The sequence below is a fragment of the Melospiza melodia genome, chromosome 6, assembly GCF_035770615.1.
Source record: "Melospiza melodia melodia isolate bMelMel2 chromosome 6, bMelMel2.pri, whole genome shotgun sequence".
Classification (NCBI taxonomy): domain Eukaryota; kingdom Metazoa; phylum Chordata; class Aves; order Passeriformes; family Passerellidae; genus Melospiza; species Melospiza melodia.
Window position 1 is genome coordinate 16,103,158 of NC_086199.1, and position 19,237 is coordinate 16,122,394.

Consider the following 19,237-nt stretch of genomic DNA (forward strand, 5'->3'; position numbering starts at 1 on the left):
AGAATCCAGCCCTTGCTGCTGGCTCTCCTAACTCCTGGCTTCCTTTGTTAACAACGTGGCCATCAGTCCAGGCTTCCCAGCTGCTCTTGAAATGTGCACTACAAGACATTGCTGCAATGTCTCTGAGAGCTGAAAACCCTCAAGTAAATTGTAAATCTAGATGAGCAGAATGGCTGTGGCTGAAATCTTGACTGACCAGCACTTCTTTTGAAGATGCAGTGAGATTTTGCAGGCAGGCTTTACCTTGGCTTATTTCACAAGCCAACAGACAGTCCTGTTAGTTTGTTGGAGCCGCTGCTATAAATTTTTGCTGTCATTCCTAAGAACACTTGGGTACTGGATTTTTAATGAATTTAAGACTTCAATTTTCCTGCTGATTTTTCTGTCAAGAGTTCATCTGCAACTGCAAACTGAAACACATGAACTTCTCAGTACTTGTCCAGTTAGGCTTGGACTTCATTTCCTTGGTGAATCTTTCTTTGATCTTCTTTCATACAGTGCAGACACATCTAAGCCTCCTGCCAGAGCAAAAATTAGGCTAAAATACAGCCATGGTCTGCACTTTATCACAGGAACTTATGACAAGAGATTAGGGGGACCCCTGGAAAAAAGCCTGAAATCTTGCATAGTGCTTTACATAGTAGTAGCAGTAGTCACTTTTGGAGTTGCTGAGTTCTCAGGAGTGATCCAAAACTATATCTATGATCAGAGTGGAACTGTTTTGGAATTGTTTATGGTCAATAATTACAAAGGAAGCATAGGATAAATACCTGCTTACAGCACAATCTGTCTAAAGGATGGAGCATAGGTCTAGAAGCAAGAAATTTTTGTCTGTTTTGTTAATGACTCCTTGTCTGGCTTTTGGTAAATCACTTCATTTTTTTGTGGATATATTTCCAATGCAGAGCTGACACTAAAATTAGAGCACTGACCAGAAACCTGCTTTTCTTCATAAGATGGCTGTTAAGAAAGTTCAAGTACTAGCTAACAGGGACAACTGAAGGTTCAGGCTTGAGTTTAAGTTTGGTGCATGAGTTAGGGGGTTTGGTGTGTGAGTTCACCAGGTGAGGCTGGCAGACTCCATTTTTCTCATGTGAGTACAGGCTGTTGTTAAGCTGGGGTGGTGTCATCCTTTCTGTGGTGTCCCTAGTTCCACATGGCCTCTGCACTAGCAGTGGCCTCAGCAGCTCAGCACCATTTGTTAAACTGGAACAGAGATGTTGGCTGGAAGTTGTGCTTCCTGGATGCCAGTTAGTCAGAACATAACTAACCTTTGGTAAAGCTGCCATGAGAGACCCATAACCTGAAGAAATGTATCCAGAATTTCTTCTGAGCATTTGAACAGACAAGAAGGCAAAGGCAGAGAATCACTGTGTTTTTTGAGACTGACTTCCTTATGGACATTGTCAGTAAAAATTCTTGGTGCAAATGTTTTGTTTTGCCTTCAAAAGCGCTCTGCATTTATAATGAGAAATGCTATTTGAAAATTATGATATCAAGTATTGTACCCACGTTACTGCCAGACACAGCAGGTCTGTGCTAGATGACAAAGAGCAAGTGCACCCTGCAAGCAAATTCTTGGAGCTCTATTCATGCATGTTAAAAGCCATGAGACATGGCAGTGAACCGGCATAAGGCACCCCACAGGGTTTATATGGCCTTGTGCTAATCCACGGGGCTGCCAGCACAGTGCTGTGCAGAACAGAGGCCCCACACAGCTTCCAGTAGTCATGGTCAGTGCTGTGCTGAGAAGATAAACTCCTAAAATAGGCTGAACCTGTTCATCTTATGTTTATTTGTGGGAATGAATTAACTAATAATGGAATAGAACACTACAGAACAGCACAGTTCTTGCCAGTGTGATGTTGTAGACACTATAATGCAAACAGTCCACACAAGAGGAGGAAGAGAGCAATGTTTTTTGCCACCAGTAAGACACTGGTGTGATGTTGTTGCTGTGAATCATTTTGATGGATGATTCCGTCTGTTAGAGAAATTTCTTGAACAGGTTGTTACCACTCACAAATTCACTCTGTGCTGTGTAATAGCGACAGCAACAATATCAGCTGTAAGTAGGTACTGAATGCACACATTGACTTGAACATAGAAAATGCTAATCTATTGAGTTATTGTGCATGTGTGCAGTTATTTGATCATTCATAAGACCCAATAAATGCCTTCCTTTTTGGCATATTTGTTCCAATGCTCTCAAGAGGACTATCTGTTTAGAGTAATAGGGTGAAACCAAGCAGGAAAATTGATAGGCCAGCATTTGTCAGCAGTAAGAACTACTGGAGTCTGAGAAATGTTCTCTGATTGTGTGGGTGAAGCCCTGGTGCTTAGTCTGTTGCAACTGGGCTGAACCAAATCAGGGAAATAGATCTTGGGGAAGAATTCTTGTAGTTAGTGCACAGAACTGTTCCTTCTGTTGTTCTCATGATACAGGCTTGTATTCAATACAAACTTTGTTGTCTGTGTTGGTGAGATGTTTTATCTCTTTGTTGTACCTGCAGTTGCAGTAACTTCCCAACTAAAGGCAGCAAATGAAATTGCAAAGTGCTGTGAAAATGTTGATAGAAAATGAAAGCTTCACTGCCAGTAGCGTTTGCAGAGCTGTGTGTCAGTTAAATGAAACACAAGATTTAAATTTAACACAGTTAAATGAAATAGAACAAGATGCAGAAAAGGAGTTGTTCCCCTTGTTGCTTGTCAGGTGTGGGTAAGCATGAAATATTGGCAGCCTTTTGCACAACCACGTGTGTGTGTTTGCAGATGGCGATCATCTTCAACCAGGAGGGCCTCAAAGCTGTTCGCCCCCCCTGTGTCATTCAGAGCTTCATCAACCACAATGCTGTGCTCTATAAAGTGTTTGTGGTCGGGGAGTCTTACACTGTGGTGAAAAGACCATCTTTAAAGAACTTCTCTGCAGGCATCTCAGGTACGTTGTACTGATTGAAAAGAAAATGTCTCTTTTTGCAGCCTCAGCAGGAAACATCTCTGAAGAAAATATCTGTGAAAAAACTGCTGCAGTGAAGGCAGCTGGTTTGGACATGCCATGTTTCCTCTTCTGTATTATTTCAAGAGAAAGGGAGATAACTCACCTGCTCTGGAATACATAGGAATGGCATTCATATAGTAAATATTTATTCAATGGTAACCTGAGTCTTACCTGTTAGACCCTGTTTTATGTCATGTGGAAAGGGGGAGAGAGAGAGAAGTTCTCTCCTTTCCCACTAAGTTCATGTGTCATTTGTTCCGGAACTTGTTTATAAATGTGCTTTGGAGAGAATTTCCTGGATTCCATCATTTCAGCACTTCCTCTCCCTATTTTTACCTAGAATATGTGTGTGTTTTGAATTAAAGATCACTTGTGCTCTCCCCTAAATGAGCCTCCCTCTTCATGTGAGGCCCAGTGTTGAAAATCTTGCTGGGAAGTGTCCTTTGGTTTGTAGATATCAGCTGTGTTGGGGAGAAGGAGGAATGGACTTGTCAGTGAGGAGAGTGATTCTTCTGTATGTCATTAGACAGCCACACTTGAAGGGTTTTTGTTAAAGATTACTTAGATTTCCTTTATGGAAAAAAGGTCCTTTCCAGAGGACTGCATTCTGTGGCCCACCAAAAGCATAAAAAAATTAGCAGCACGTAGATGGAAGCAAGCATGATCTGATAGCAACTGGACAAATCCAGGAGGTGAGAATGGGATCAAACTAAAGGAGATGAATGACCAAATGCTAGTTCTTTGTCACTTTTCTTAGTGTTTTTGGCTAGTCCTAATAAGTCCATGTATGCTCACCACTGCATTTCACACACAAAGATTTATTTTGTTAGTATAGGTGTGGTAGGATGCTGCTGGAAGTTCTTGTCTGTAGCTGTGTGTGCCTGTATTTACATTTAGGTCTGGTCTATATCCTGATCAAATTAATTAGGCCAGAATCTGTGTTCATATAAACTCTTAGGACAGTGACTTCTGTCACCTCAGAGTGTCTTCTGCATTCCAGTGGTGCCTCCAAAAGAAGGACAGGTCCTGGCCACAAAATGTATTGCTTTCTGCCATGGTCACAGTGCCCTGCCCAGTTCACAGGGCTCTCAGTGTAGCCCGGGTGCTACTGACCTACCCCCTGCAGTGATTGCAGCTTCTGTCGTACACCTTCCCCTTGGGACTGGCAATTTGAGTATAGCACATTAGTAAAAATTAACTTCATTATCTGACTGAACTTAGTTAATTTGCTGTGGTGAAGGAAGGAGAACTGATTTCTGTTTACCTAGCGCACGGTTCTATTTATCAGTGGTCCGAGAACCGTGGGTTATCTGTCCATGGGTCCCTGCCTGTGCAGGCAGCCAAGTGCCAGCAGGCAGGAGAGCCCTGTGGGTGGGGTGGATGGGTGAGACCAGGACGAGATTCATGGGGCTGCACTGCCACCTACTGTTCTTTGTACTGTCCTTTGGAAATTAAAGTCTTGTATAAAGTTATTTACAACCTGTTTTTAATTGCAGACAGAGAATCAATATTTTTCAACAGCCACAATGTTTCCAAACCAGAGTCCTCATCTGTCTTAACAGCGGTAAGTACACTTGGTCTTTTTCCCTCTAGTGCAGCTGGAAACCTATCTAATCCTTTCTTATGGAAGTGTTAGTAGCTAGTGACTCTCTTTCACAAGCTGTCTGCTTCTGTGTTGCAGGCTGAGGTCTGTTTGGTACCACGAACCAGCATGACTGGGTGCCCCTCTGGTTTTCCTTACCGAGCTCCGGTGAGGAAGAGCTTGTAGCAGGGATGTTCTGCTTCCCAAACTACCCAGGGCTAATCTAGGCAAAGGGAAGAAGGAGATTCTGAATGCAAACACCTGCCTTTTTACTGTCCAGACAGATTAAAAGCATAAATCATTCTTTTAGGACTCAGTTCTGTGAGGAAAGACAAACAGTGAAAATTAAAGCTTAGAAACTATGTTGGCACAAGGCCACAGAGGGCCAGTATTTGTCTGCCATGTGGACATGCCTGAGCGGTGACCATGGGACCATTTCTGGATGTCCTTTGAGACCAGCAGTGCCAGCACACTGCACAGTTTCATGCTACCATTATCAGTCCTTTTAATAAGATTTGGACATATGAACCTTAACAAGTTCTTGGGCACTCAGCTAGTGAAAAAGTCACTTTACAGCACTGGGTCCTTTCAATCTCTTGAGTCTTGGGATTCTTTTCTGTTTCACAAGTTCTGCTGGGGACTAGTTTTGTATTTGATTTTGAATTTTGTGTGCAACACTGGTAGGCATGCTAAATATTAAAACTGTAGTTGTGCTAATCATAAGTCCTTTTGTGGTTATGCTGAGGGAGAAGCCATTACTAAAAATTTGCCTTCAGACTTAGGGAGTGTGCTCCTGTGGTTTACTTGCCATCTCACTCATACAAATGTGTATCCCAGTCATGCTTCTGTTGGCATAACAGCATACTTCTGCTGTGTAACATGTTGTTTAAAAAGCAAAGAATAGTGCATCCTCCAGTCATAAGTAACCTAAGTCACTCATTTTAATAAATACTTATAAAATAATTTGTACATGAAAACCCAATAAAGGGTATGCTCTGCCCTTAAGATATCAGCTGAGTTGTATTGTATGAGAGATTATTGTATGATTCAGATTAAACTAACAGCAGGAGTCTGTCTTGTCAGCCCTTTAACACAGACCTTGATCTACACTGAAAAAATGATGATAGCCAGGACTTTTACAGCACAGGGTTAAATATGCCTCCTGTATATGTTTTTTAAGGTGTTGATCTAGTCCTTAAAATAATGAGTCTGATTCTCCATTCATCCCTACACTGCTTTGCTGCTATAGTTGCACCAGTATGAAGAGGAAGAACTAGATGCTTTAGAGCAGACGAATTTCCAGTTTAGGAAGGATTTTGAATTATGAAAGCAGTTTCTCTCTGGTATCTTTCTTTGTTTCATGCCACTGGTTCTCTGCAATTAGATTTGGTGGATATGCACCTGGAAACTTCTGAAAATCAATCTTTCCACTAAAAGGGCTGTTTGAGTCCCTTAGTAATGTGTCTCTTTCCATTACAGCTGGATAAAATCGAAGGAGTATTTGAGCGGCCAAATGACGACGTCATCCGGGAAATCTCCAAAGCGCTGCGGCAAGCTCTGGGAGTTTCCCTCTTTGGAATTGATATCATCATTAACAACCAGACTGGGCAGCATGCAGTCATTGATATAAATGCATTCCCAGGTAAGAAAGGCCTTTACACTCCTGCTTTGTGGAGCAATTTTTACTGCTGTTGTCTCATATCATTGCTTCCCAGGCTGGGGGTGGGACAGCAGCCACCAGATGGTTCTGAGATCAAATACAGGTCAGTCTGGAAAGGGAAGAACCCTTATTTAGATATGGAATTTGCATCTGAAGTATCAGCTTTTAGGAAATATGGTCAAATTTTAGTGGCCAGTTGTAGCTGTTGTGCCCTTCTGTGCAAAGGGAAACTCAAGAACTGCAGTGTGGGACTGTGTGCTGGCACCTACCTTTCTCAGCCTAGCCCTCATTCTGAAATGAAAAGAATACTGAATTCTATTTTAGTAGAGCCTTTAAAGATTACTTTTTCTTTTTTGAGACTCCGGGCCATTAAAAAATGAGGGGGTGGAAGAAACAAACTGTTCCCTTGAAAATTTCTTCCTGTGCAAATTGATTCCCCACAAAAAGACATTTGTGCACAAAAGCAATACCAGGAATCTGAAAATTATAAAATTGCGGGTGCACAGAAGTTGCTGTAGAGAGTTTGTGTCCTTGCAGGTTCTCATAAGTGCATTCTGGAGTCTGTGGATGGACTAGGGCATGTAGAAATGGGTAAATTTGTCCTCCACTTTTTTAGTGCAACATATGTCTTGGAAACAACTAAACAAGCTCCTTGATCATCAGAATTGTTAAAAGGAACTGTAAGTGTGAATAAGAGTGAGGCAGTAATGGTCTGTCACTCATGCTTAATTCAGTAGTCTAAGCCAGGAAAATAACCCTTCTGTTTTGCAGGGTGTTTTTCTCTCTGAGAATCTCCTCTCATTACCTGAATGGGGGTGTTTGTTTCATGAGACTTACACAGGCTCTTGTGTAGTTTCTTTAACCCATCATTGAAGACTTTTAAGTTTTCAATATGGCTGTGGTGTCTTTACGTCTACAGGTCTTGTCCTGAGCTCCCAATCTCTTCAGTTTTTCAGATCAGGTCCTCATTCCTACTGCCCTGTAGTGCCTTGTCTGTCTCTCTCCACAGTGACTGGCTTCCTCCTAAAACTCAGCTCTGCTATCCTCAGGTCACTTCCCAGCATGGTTCTACCACATGGTGTTATGCAGACCTATGAAATTTGCAGGCCTATGAAAACACTCACAGACCTATGAAAACACTTTAGGGCAGTGAAACAACCTAAATCGGGTGTTAGATGGAACCATATCAGTTTTAATAATAGGATTATATTTCAGACATTGGGTCTTGAAGTCAGTGAAGTCAGAGGACATTCTTTTGCAATCCTGTATCCTGCATTTTAGTTTAGTGCTTAATGTTTTGGGTTTTGGGTGGTTTTCTTCAAGTATTATTTTGGATTTAGTACTTTGCACAGACTGAAATTCTCCGTCTTGAAATGTTGAAAACTCCACATTGGGAAACAGCAATGTGGCAAACATGTATTTAGACACGACCAATGACTTCTTGTTGTCTCTTAAGTTTGCAGAACTGCTCTGCTCTACTTCTGCCCTAAGGCAGTAGTTTTCAAAATTCAGCCCAAGTCCTGCATGTCAGCCTGCACAGTAATTTGTCTTTGAATTAATTGTGTTTTAGTCCTTGCAGGAGACTTGGGAGCACAGGGAAGTTTCTTATGCACTGATCTACATCATGTCTCACACAGCAGATTTTTTGGTGGTAACTACTGACTTTATCACTGTGGCTGAAGACCAGTTGGAGAAAAACTAGAGGATAGCAGTAGGGCCCAAACTACTCTGAAAAGGGAAGGGGGAGAGATGCCCTTTAAAGAGTATTCACAGCCTCTTTCATGGAACTCGAGCCATGGCTTGGGGCCAAAGCCTTATCCAGCTGCCCAGAGGTTTGCTGCCTTTCTTGGGTGCTGTCTTCAGTGTTTACTGGGCTTGAAGCTTGTTTGAACCTGCCACTCCATGGATGTCATCTGAGATGAGTTTAATGACAGAATTGAGAGCAGGTGTACCAGTAGGAGGATGTTGTCTGTTATCTGCTCCATTATCACCAGCAACTCTCTAAAAAGATTTTAAAGATAAATGTCTGAAAGGCCTATTGTGTGTTTTGTTATGTGGGAAACTACTGGTACTATATTTAGCAGTGGTTACCAGCTGAGATATTGAGCTGTAGGCACAGTCACGTAGCCTGTGGGAGTTATGTTTGTCTGACCTCAGATAAGTGAGAGAAAAGTTCCACATAGCCTTCTGTCCTGTGGTTGTGGCTGAGCTCACCCAGCCCCAGCAGCTGCAGGCTAGCACCATGCAGGTGAACTGCTGGCTCTGGTGAATCTGCATGGTGGCTAGGAGCCTCAAATCTGAACGTGCATTTTGTGTGTGTAAAAACATTGCTGCAAATGCAGGATATGGGCTGTCCATTTCTCTCTGACCAAGGGAACATGCAGAAAAGCCAAGTGTCCCAGATCAGGGAGAGTCTGAAAAATCAGGCAGGTAGCATCTGATATGCTGGCTTAAAAATGCTCATAGACACTTGCCTCCACCAAAGCTTGCGGAGGTGGGCACTTGTTTTCAGATGCATTGCTGGGTGGACATCTTTCCTATCTGTGCTCAGCCAGAGGACTCTGGAGACTGTTCTCAGTATAGCAAATTTAAGGCATCTTGCAGACAGGCATTTCCAAAATTGTTTCAAGTGGGCAGTGCTAGGATAGCACCTGCTGGAGCACGATTCATGCAAGTTGTTTTAGGCATGCAAAAGTTATATCCTCCCACTGATTCCCTGTGTAACACGAATCCCAAATTCACCGCCAGTAGTTTCTGAAGGTGTAATTCAATCTGCACTTCTTGATTTTGTTATCATTGCAGCACAGTGGTGTCCCACAACTGACAAGTTTGAGAAGCCTACAGGAGCCCTAGGTGAACCCAGTGAGGCAATACCCACAGTTTGCAGCCTTCCCATGTGTCCTGTGAACCACAAGTTGAGACAGCTAATTATCTTCTCAGCTAATTCTCTTCCTCCCTTCCTTCTATTTCCTTTTTACAAGTTTGTGAAGTTTCTTCTGAGTGACTGGGCAGAATTACTTGGGCATTTCCACCCAGTGTGCAGAGGGCTGGCACAGAGAGAGCCTGCCTGTTACATACAGCTTCCTTTCACTAGTATCTGCTAATGTTAGTCTTGATTTCAGGGCAGAATAACTGTTAGTTCTGATTTCAGGACAGAATAACTGGCCATCTTATTCCTATTAAATATTTAAAGCAACTTCTTTGTGAGTTTCCCAGGTGCCCTCCTACAAGGCTAGTTTGTCTTCAGTGAGCAGACACAGAACACTCTGGGGTACTATGGATCTCCTTGCTGAATATTAAAGCTGTTACTATGGAGATGGCTTATTCCTGGGGTGTTTGAAGCACTCTGAGTAGATTTGAAGGCTAATCCCATGGCTTTTACATAAGCAAGAAAGCGTAACAAGCACTTCTGTCCAAGGGGTGGAGATCCTGTTCTGACTCCCATGGCCAGCCCCAGGAGTCCTAGTTGACCCCTGCCAACCAGTGATTATCTTGTGGGGCACTGGGAAACTTGGTGTTTTCAAATGAGAGATTTGTTTGGTGAATCCCTTCAGGGGCCTCTGAGAAAGGAGAACTGTGAGCTGTTACCTCACATTGCTGATGTTTTGTGTGACCTGTTAAGTATCTAGGAGAATTGGGACCAAGGGCAATAAAATCCAAAGGAATGTAGCAACCTAAATAAGAGTTAATTGGTTGACCTATGGCTTATAAATACACCATAAAATCCCCACATTTATTATAGGTGAAATTATAGTCTTACTTCATGTTTTCGAAGAAGTTGGGTTTTTTATTGCCTAAGGAAGTTGGTCTTTACAGGACAATGGAAATTAAAATTTAATTAATTATGGATCTGAGGAACTCTTCTGCCCAGTTATAACATCACTAAAAGTGTTTTAAAGTATGCATTTACTTCATGGTCTCTGCTTCTGCTCATGTGCTGCTGTGTGAATGTGTGCTATTCACATAGGTCTTTTAAACTTATTGCTTCAGTTTCCTGTATTAATGGCAGGTCACTTCCAGAATACTTTAATAGACATTTTAAAACAACCAGCCTATCTCATTGAACAACACTGAACTGACAACAATTTTAGGTAATGCAGTAGCAGTTAAGATCCATTTCAGGACATTGTACTCATATGTTGCATGTCTGGTTCAATTTTAAAATGAAATTCAATGATAAAACTGTGCCTGTAGCACAGTGTTTAGAATAGACCCAGAAGCTCTGTACACCTGCCACCATTTGTGTTACCAAAAATGTCATGTCTACTGACATGTCATGACTGGTATTTGAGCAACTGTTTTTACCAGGAAACTTGTTATTAAACTGCATTGTAAATTGTCTGGAATCACTTAACAGAACATGCAGGAAGGTGGTTTCAGTGCTGAAACAAAGGATTGATGTTTCTATCAAATACTGCATCATTGAGATACATTTCCTGTCCCTCAGGTGTTCTGTCAGACATAGCAGCAAAAACATAGTTTTAAGTGTCAAGTTTGGTTAGGTTACACAAGCATTGCTTCTTGCTCAGTGGGAAGCTGCCTTTTCTGTAGGGTATAAAGCCAGCCCTGCTGTCCTCTCAGGTTTCCCTAACTGAGGGTATTGCTGGGCAAATTCTGGAAAGGGTCCAGACCCGTAACAAAGCTCTGCACTGGAGCTACTTGCCAGAGTAAACTTGGAAATGGTATGGAAAGGATCAACATTATGCCAGAGAGTTTGTAACTTAGGGAAAAACTTGGACTCAGCAACAAACCTAAAATTATATATACTTGGAAGGAAAAAGCAGCAAATCTGAAAGGCAATTGTATTTCTCATTGGAAAAATATTTTTATTGCAAGAGTCTCTGTTTCTCTTTATGCTAATCTCCTTCTGCTGTCACTTAAAATGTTGTCATGGAGAAAACCTTTTTTTTATAACCTTTTTATGATCAGTGGAGGGCAAGGACACTCCAAGAAACAAACTATTAAAAGAAGCCTTTCAAAGGACCTAAGGAAATTACTTAATTGCCTTTTTTTCTCTCCTTCATTTTTTCTCTTTTCAGGCTATGAGGGTGTTTCTGAATTTTTCACAGATCTGCTGAACCACATAGCTGCTGTCCTGCAGGGTCAGGTACCTGAGGTGACCCAGCTAAACCACAGCAAGCTCCTGGCAGAGCAGAGCGGTGGGATCATGGACGAGCGGATATGCTGTGCTAGCACAGGCTGTCTCAGCGTCATGGGAAAAGACTCCTGGATTGTGGAGAGCGAGAGCAACAGCTCAGTAAAACTGCAACACCAGAGACTAGGCTGCAACTCAGCAGTGTCCCCCAGCTTCCAGCAGCACTGCGTCGCTACGTTGGCAACAAAGGCTTCTTCTCAATAACTTGCCAATGCCATGGACTGAGAAAAGGCCCCAGGGATACAGATTGTGGTCCCAGAAACAGATCAGGCTTTAACAATACAATTGACAAAAAAATAGGGGGGGAAACCCAACATAAAACACAACACAAAAAAGCAAAATAAAAAAAACTTTCAATTTGATTTAACCTAATTTGCTGATGAAACGGACTGAAAGGGGAAGAGTGAGAAAGTGATCCAAATCCATTTCGTCAGATTCCAGTTGCAAATCTGTAGTGAGTTTACACACACGTGTTTTAACACTAGTCCTTTCATTGTGGGAGGGTTGCTCTTTCATTTGTATTATTCTTTGTAATCACTGGTGACCAGCATTTTAAAATCGGACCTCATGCTATCAAGAAGATAATAATGTTGAAATGCAGTGTCTGAATGTAACAGTGCTAGAGATTTTTGCCTAAAAACTTCCTGTTCCTCTTTTTTCCACATACGCCATTGCATAAGAAAGCTAAAACAACTTCAGTATCACTAAACCAAATCTCTTGAAACGTTGACCAGTCATGATGTTGGCAGGTAGCTTGCTGTGAAGCCACTGCACTTTGAGTAGGACAGAGCAGCCTGCGTATTCAGGGCACAGAACCAAGGTGACCACCCCTGTCCCAGCTTTGCAGTTCTCCCCCCAGGCCTCAGTGCTTCACTCAGATCAGCTTCCAACCACGCTTGCAAACAGCAACATCTTTTACCCTGAGAGGGTGCCACTATTTAGGTGAAGTCATTTAGTAGATTAAATAACATGCTTTCAATTGTCTGCTAGTGCTGAAATCTTAGAAGAGTTAAGGAAGCAGCTCATCTCTTCACAGGGAGTTTAATTCTCCATTGCACTTGTGAGGACTCTGGGACAGCTCTGGGAAAAGGCCGGCAGAGCTGTGCTTTTTCCTTGGAGCAGCACACCTGATCTGTGTATACTGAGAGGTAACACAGTCACTGCCTTCCACAGATCCATGTTGTTGTACATTTTTTTCTAAAATATAAACAAAATTGTGTACCTTCATATAAGGTAGAAGTACAGAACCCTCTAGCTTGGAGACCCCATTACTTTGTAGCAAGCTGCCAGGCGAGGCCATATGGTAATTTCCAACAGTGCTGTATCCTATTTGTAAACTATAGCACAGCCAATTTGTATCTCTTGAGATATCTTCTAGTATGGCAGCATCTTCTGCTGTTGAGAATTCTTGCAACTTTTGCTAGTTCTGAACACTATATTAGAAATATCCAAGTGCTAAGAACAGAAACACTATTTTAGTAGAAGAGGCCTTCTCTTCCCCTTATTAGCCCTAAAATACATTTAAGAAGGGTGGTGTTAAAAAAAATTCCTTAGTTAAGCTCCTAGCTTGAAAATATAGGAATTTCTGTCTTTTGTATAGCACGTGTTCATAAAGCATCTGTCACTGCAGCATTTAATGCCAGTTTGGTTAGTATCATGTGTTAGATGGCTACTCAGAAGGAAAGGGTCTAGAACTTAAAGCCCAGGTAGATCATGGACAGAGGATCAACTGTGTAAAAGTTGTCACCACCCTGTCTGATGGTACCAGCCCTAGAGGGAAAAAAGTTTCAAAGAGTGTTATGTAGCAGTTCTTTTATGTAAACAAAGCTTTTCCCATAGGAGAGATTGGTCTTCTTCCAAAATGCCATTCTTGGGAATTTCCAGGATTGATTTTTTCAGGATGATTTACACAACAGAAGATGATTCCACCTCTAGAGGGATTACTAACTTTGAAATATTTCTATAGGGACTGGAAGAACCTTATGGGTGTGGTATCAGTCAGATGCCAGGGTGCTCATAAGCACAGCCAACTTCCTCAAGTGTTGCAGATCAGTTCTGAGCTGGGCACGCTTCACAACCCTTGTATGCTTTGAGGCTGCTGGATCCCGTGTTGTGTGCAGCTTGCAGGTCTTGGATGGCTGTGGTGTGAGTGAGTCAGATGTACATAGGTAAGGGTTTATAAAAGTATTCATGGTAGAGACCAAACCTTTTGTAAAGCCATGACTAAAATGAAATTGACATCTGCAGTTTGGGGTTTGTTTTTGTTTGTTTAAAATAAAAAGTGTTTTTATGTTACATGTGTAACAAAAGATGCCCTCAGGAAGGAATTTGCCAGTGCATATTTTTGTATGGTACTTTCTTGTAACCAGCTGGTGGAGTGTTTGTAGATTTGCCTGTTGCTCTCTTTATTACAATGGCTTGGGCTTTTTTTGGTTTTTTGGGTTTTGTTTCTTTATCGGGTGGTGGGGATGGAGCAATGATGTTAGAACTGGGTTACTAACTCAAGACCTTTCAAACTAAGTATGTTTACATGAATCTGAGTGTTGGATCCAATGGAAATGTCTGTATGCTGTTTCCTAGTTAGAACATCAAATAAGAATTTTATTTTCCTGGCTGCCTTCTGAATTTTGGTTGGCCTATTTTGCACTGCTTTTTTTCTCCAAAATAAACTACTGAAATATAATTGTGCATTTTAAACTTGTTTACAAATGATTGTTAGAAGTTTATTTTGTAATTCTCTGAATGCTTGCAGAAATACTATATTTAAATATTACTCCAGACTTTGGCAGTAACTAGAAAACAAGTTTAGGTCATTGGTGTGATCAGTGACATTTTTTCCCATAGTCTGTAATTTATTTTTTATTTATCGAATGTATCGGTATCACTTTAATTTACCAGGTGCAGTTATGCAGGTACCTGTTGTGATGTGGCATTACAATAGAGTTTGGACATAAATTACCATGCATTTGCTGTACTACTATATTTCCTTGCAGAAATTAAGGTAATGGCTTGTGTACTAGAATGTTGCTAAATCACAGGGGCAAATTGGGAGACCAATTTGTAAAAGCCAAAACTGTAAATTACCGAGTATCCAGACATACAATTATGTTCTTGCAAAACATTTGAGCATGAGTATGTTATTAAGCTTGTGCTAAAGTGCTTTTCTGAATTGCTGCCTCATTTGGTAAGTTCAGGATAGTTTTGATTTAAGATAAGCTTCACAGTAAGTTTGTTAATATTCTGTAGTCTTGTCTTTCTTTGTAAAAGTAGGAGTGTAGTAACATTAGATCATACCAGAATGCCCTTGCTCTTAAAATTGCAGACAATCTGAGGAGATTTTCCATAATGTCTGTTTGAATTCTTTTTATTGTGGGTTAGAAAAAGGTTCTCCTGTCTTTTCCGAGGCATAGCTTTTACTGCTGTGCTGATGAGAACAATTGTATCAAAATTACATGGTCACCAGTTAGCTTTTTAGGGATTTATTACTGTTCTGCTTCACTGTTTGAAATCCACAAAAATACCATTAACTTGACTGGAATTTCTCCAGGTTTTGTGTCAGCATGGTGGAGATGAGACTCTGGTTTCCACTGTAATTACATAATTAGCTTCAACAGGTGAAGATCATTCCATGTTGAGGAGTACTTGAGTGGTATTACTGCTGCCTGTGATGTAAAGTCACCCTCTTCCCCCTCTACCTGACTTGGCCACGTTGTGCCTGACTTTGTAGCCTGTGCCAGAACATCCTGATCATTATGTGAAAGCCAACTGCAGAAATGCAACCAAGCCATCAGCATCAGTGCTAGCTCTTGTGGTTTGTGTAATGCAGAACCACTGGGCCAGTGATGTTTTGCCTTTGGTTGAAGTGTCTGGCTGTACAACCTTTGTGCTGAGGAGCTGATAACTGGGCTGGTTGGTAGGTAGGATAAATCCATTATTACTATTCAGACTGTTGTAATGTTAAAGTTTAAACATCTCCCACATCTCCCTCCAATGTGGGAATGTGTCTGCAGCAGGTTGCACAGACAGAAATCTACCAGTTGAATTTGTTCTCATGGTAGATGATCACAAGGTAAGAACCCAACCCAGAGGCATCAGGAGATAATGAGAATTGCTCAAGATAAAGCCTCAAGTTTTCTAGATGAATTGCGGGCAGTATCCAACCAGGGAACAACCAGGTGGAGTAGTAGTTGGATAATAAAGGCAGAACACAGTTCAAAAGCAACAGAATAAATGGGGCCAGAGGTGTTACCTGGCAAAAAAAGAGTGAAACAGGGAAAATGCTCTTGTTTTCATCCAGTTAAAAAAATCCAGACTTCTCAGTTCTTAGACTAACACTGATTTCCTCAAGTCTTTGCATGGCAGCAATGACAAGTGATTCAGGCTTTTCCACACACTAGCTTGTAGCCTTGCCTTCCACAGCTGTGCAGAAAATCTTGGATTTTGTTTTTTTTAGTGAACAGAGTCTGAGTTTGTAGCAGTCTCCCCAGGCACACACTTGCGGGAGTTCACTTGCATTACTCTGCTAATTTTCTTCCCCCCCTCTCCTTTTTAGCAAGAGATGTATTGATTTCTGTATTCAGTATACAATTACTTTATGGTGTGTGTTTTGTAATTAGGAATATGTGAAAATGCTTTGTGGAGATTAAAATATTTCCTTTAATATAATCTCCTCTTGCTTTCATAGAAAAATGGACATGCCATTGCAGATCACATTGCTAATTTCATTTGTAATATTGCTTTAATATCTATTTCAGAGGAATGTAACCTCCAGAAAAGTACTTTCCACATCTTTACTACCTTTCCTTTCACTGTTCACCCTATGTGGATCCAGGCCATCAATACTTGAGCTTTTGACTGGATGGGTTTCATGGATTCTGTCACATTTACATGGCCACAAAAGTCACTTCAGATGGTTGAAGTTTGGGAGGATCCAGACATAAATGGAGGTGTTGGAGTGATTCCTCAGCAACACAAGCACAGTAGCATTTGTAGCAAGCAAAGGAAATTTGTTTTGCTCTTATGTGTGCACGTGGCTCTTGAGGTCTGGTCCACCTTGCTCTTGGGGCAGCTTTCCTGTGGAAATAACAAAATCCATTGAGATAAAAACATTCTTTATCTGTGATGCAGAAGAAGGGCAAGGAGAGTGGGGTTTGGGAGCAAAATCCTGACCAGTGGACATCATGATACCAGTTGTCCAGAATTTCACTCTGGTTTTTAATAGCAATCTGGGGTGATGTTTTCTTCCTCTCCATCATTCTTACCCTGAATCCACTGGGGCTGATGATAGCAGACGCCTGTGGCCCACAAACTCATTAGCAGGTGACCTTACCCAACATGTCATGAGTTTCCAGAGGGCTCCCGATGTGTTGGGAAGTTTTTGTTGATGGCCAGGAAATCTCTTGAAACTCCAGAAATAGCTGATACAGCAAATGGAGTTTATGAAAATCAGGTCTTCCTCTTCCAGTATTTTTAAAGGAACCCACATTTTATTTCCTTCTTCATTCTTTACACAGTAGTTTTAGATATAAATTATTTTAACTTCTTTTTTTTTTGTGTGAAAAGTCATATATACATATATAAAGTTATTAAGTGTTGAGAATATGTTGAGTATAAAATAGTGACTTCTTTGTTTCAGTTGTTAGCAGCCCCTAAAAATGAGTTGTTTATCCTCTTGTAAAGTCAGTGCTGTAAAAAAATATTAAAAAATAAAAGATGTGTTAGATGTATCTTTTATTATTTATTTCTGATTCAGTATTTGATACAGCTTGTGTATACCCTTGTGACAACCACATACTAAAAACACTGTCATTCTTAAAATGGAGTAACAACAATTCCTTGGGATCCCAACAGTTGTGAGAGAATTGGCCCTCTGGGAGTGAGTGGTGTTGGATATTGTCCTTCAGTCTCCAGCACTGCCTCCCCCCAGCAGGGCCGAATCTCGGGGACCATTGTGTGCGTGTGCTCGGTATCGCAAGTCCATTGGTATCTGTGTTCAAATCCAGCTGTACAGTGTTAACAATGTGTCTTGTGATTCGCTTCAGCCTGGTTCATTATAACTTCTGAAACATAATTCCCATTTTGTACTTAAATTTGTATAGAATTATATCAACCCTTAAAAGATCATGGCTTACTGTAAAACCCAAAATATTTGCTATTTGGCATCTTCAGTTGCATGACTGATCAGATCAGACAATGGAGATGGTGTTTTCATCTAACAGCATTCATTTCAATGGTAATATATTAATTTTTTTTGTTTGCCAAGCATCTGTTTTGGACAATTGTTTTGGTTTCAACAGTAAAGCAATATGCAGTAGGTATTGTGGCATTATCTCTGTAATTGTTTTGAAGAGAGGATTGTCCCTTTCCAACACATAATGAAAATAAATGCCTTATAACAAGTTCTAGTTTGCTTCCTCTTTGTGAGTGAGACAGGGCAGTGAGGTGAGCAGCTCATTGGTAGAGGCCTGTGTTCATGGGAATTCAGTGTTCACATCCTTTCCAAGTGCAGCTGTTTTGCAGCCCCACTCAGGCCTTGAACACCATCTTTCCATCTGAAGAAAGTCCTTGAGTCCCAAATGTTTGTGATTACTTGAATATCCAATTAAGTATTTATAGTAGCTCCATCAAGTAACAATATTTTTCCTCTTGTTGATTTTGCATCAGGTATGGACAAAAACTTGTTTAACTCCTTTGGACGTAGCTGTGTTTCTGTGGAGGTTGTTTGGTTTCTTGGGTTTGGGGTTGGTTTTTTTGTTTGGTGGGGATTTTTTGGGTTTTTTTGGTGTGGTGGGGGTCTGAGAGTTTCTGTGAACTTCTTGCAAACTCAGGCCTACATGTCACAATGAGTTGTATGGGTGCTGCTACTGGCAGAGACTGTGTGACAAAAATAAAAGGGTGAAACTAAGCCATAGAATAGGTCAAGTTGGAGGGCACCCATCAGGATCATCAATTCCAACCCTGGCTCTGCACAAGACACCCCAAGAATCACACCATGTGCCTGAGAGTATTGTCCAAATGCTTCTTGAACTCTATCAGACTTGATGCTGACAATTTCCCTGGGGAAGCTGTTCCAGCTATAAATACAATATATTTACAATAGACAATATTCAGATTAAAAATACAATATTCAAATTAAAATTTAGGTGAAGATCAATATATAAAATGTGATTTCTTCAGGTGGAGTAACTCCCTAATTGACATTTTAGTACGGTTTCTGTGCAACACCTTTAATTTCACTTTGGTTCCTCCATGTTTCCCTGAGGTTAAAGAGAGTGGGATCTCCTCAGGGCAGGGTTGAAAGACACAACTTGCTCCAGTGCACTTTCCCCAGCCAGGCTCTTGCATGGGTTGTGCCCTGTGCCAGGGCAGTTTTTGGGCCGTGCCTTGGCCTCAACACCTCCTCTTGCCACTGAGTGCCTGCCCAGGGCTGGGGATGAGGGCAGTGCCCACTCAGCAGCTCCTGCTCCTCCCTGGGAAGCTCATCCTGTGGGTGAGGTACAGCTCTGGGACCCCTTGCACCAGGGAACCCCACACACCCCCCTCTGTAATGCCCTCCACAGGCCAACAGCACTGAGGGGTTTTCCATTATAAAGAAATAAGCTGAGTTCAAAGCCTGGCAGCCATTCCCTGAGCATCTCAGCTGTTCTGTGGGCTGCGGGTAATGGGAGAGAACTCAGCTTCAGATTGGGGGGTCTGGAATACAGCCCTGGCAGTGGGTGGATCTTTCCCTCTCCTGCCAATGCACATAGAACATCTAAAACATGATCTGTGCTCAGAGATTTTGGCACCAGCTTCTGTAACCCAGGCACCCCTTGGTCCGCCAGCTGCCCTGTGGTCTGAAGC

At 41.6% G+C, this 19,237-nt stretch overlaps 1 protein-coding gene across 1 annotated transcript in view; it reads left to right on the forward strand.

Moving 5' to 3' along the window:
- ITPK1 (inositol-tetrakisphosphate 1-kinase) overlaps window positions 1-17,793 on the forward strand; it is a 140,080-nt gene extending 122,287 nt beyond the window's left edge. The window contains exons 7-10 of the mRNA XM_063160081.1: window positions 2,773-2,938; window positions 4,495-4,562; window positions 6,060-6,222; window positions 11,280-17,793. Coding sequence (XP_063016151.1) covers window positions 2,773-2,938; window positions 4,495-4,562; window positions 6,060-6,222; window positions 11,280-11,599 — 717 coding nt within the window. The 3' untranslated portion in view covers window positions 11,600-17,793. The remainder of the gene's footprint in view (window positions 1-2,772; window positions 2,939-4,494; window positions 4,563-6,059; window positions 6,223-11,279) is intronic.
- Window positions 17,794-19,237: the final 1,444 nt, after the last annotated feature.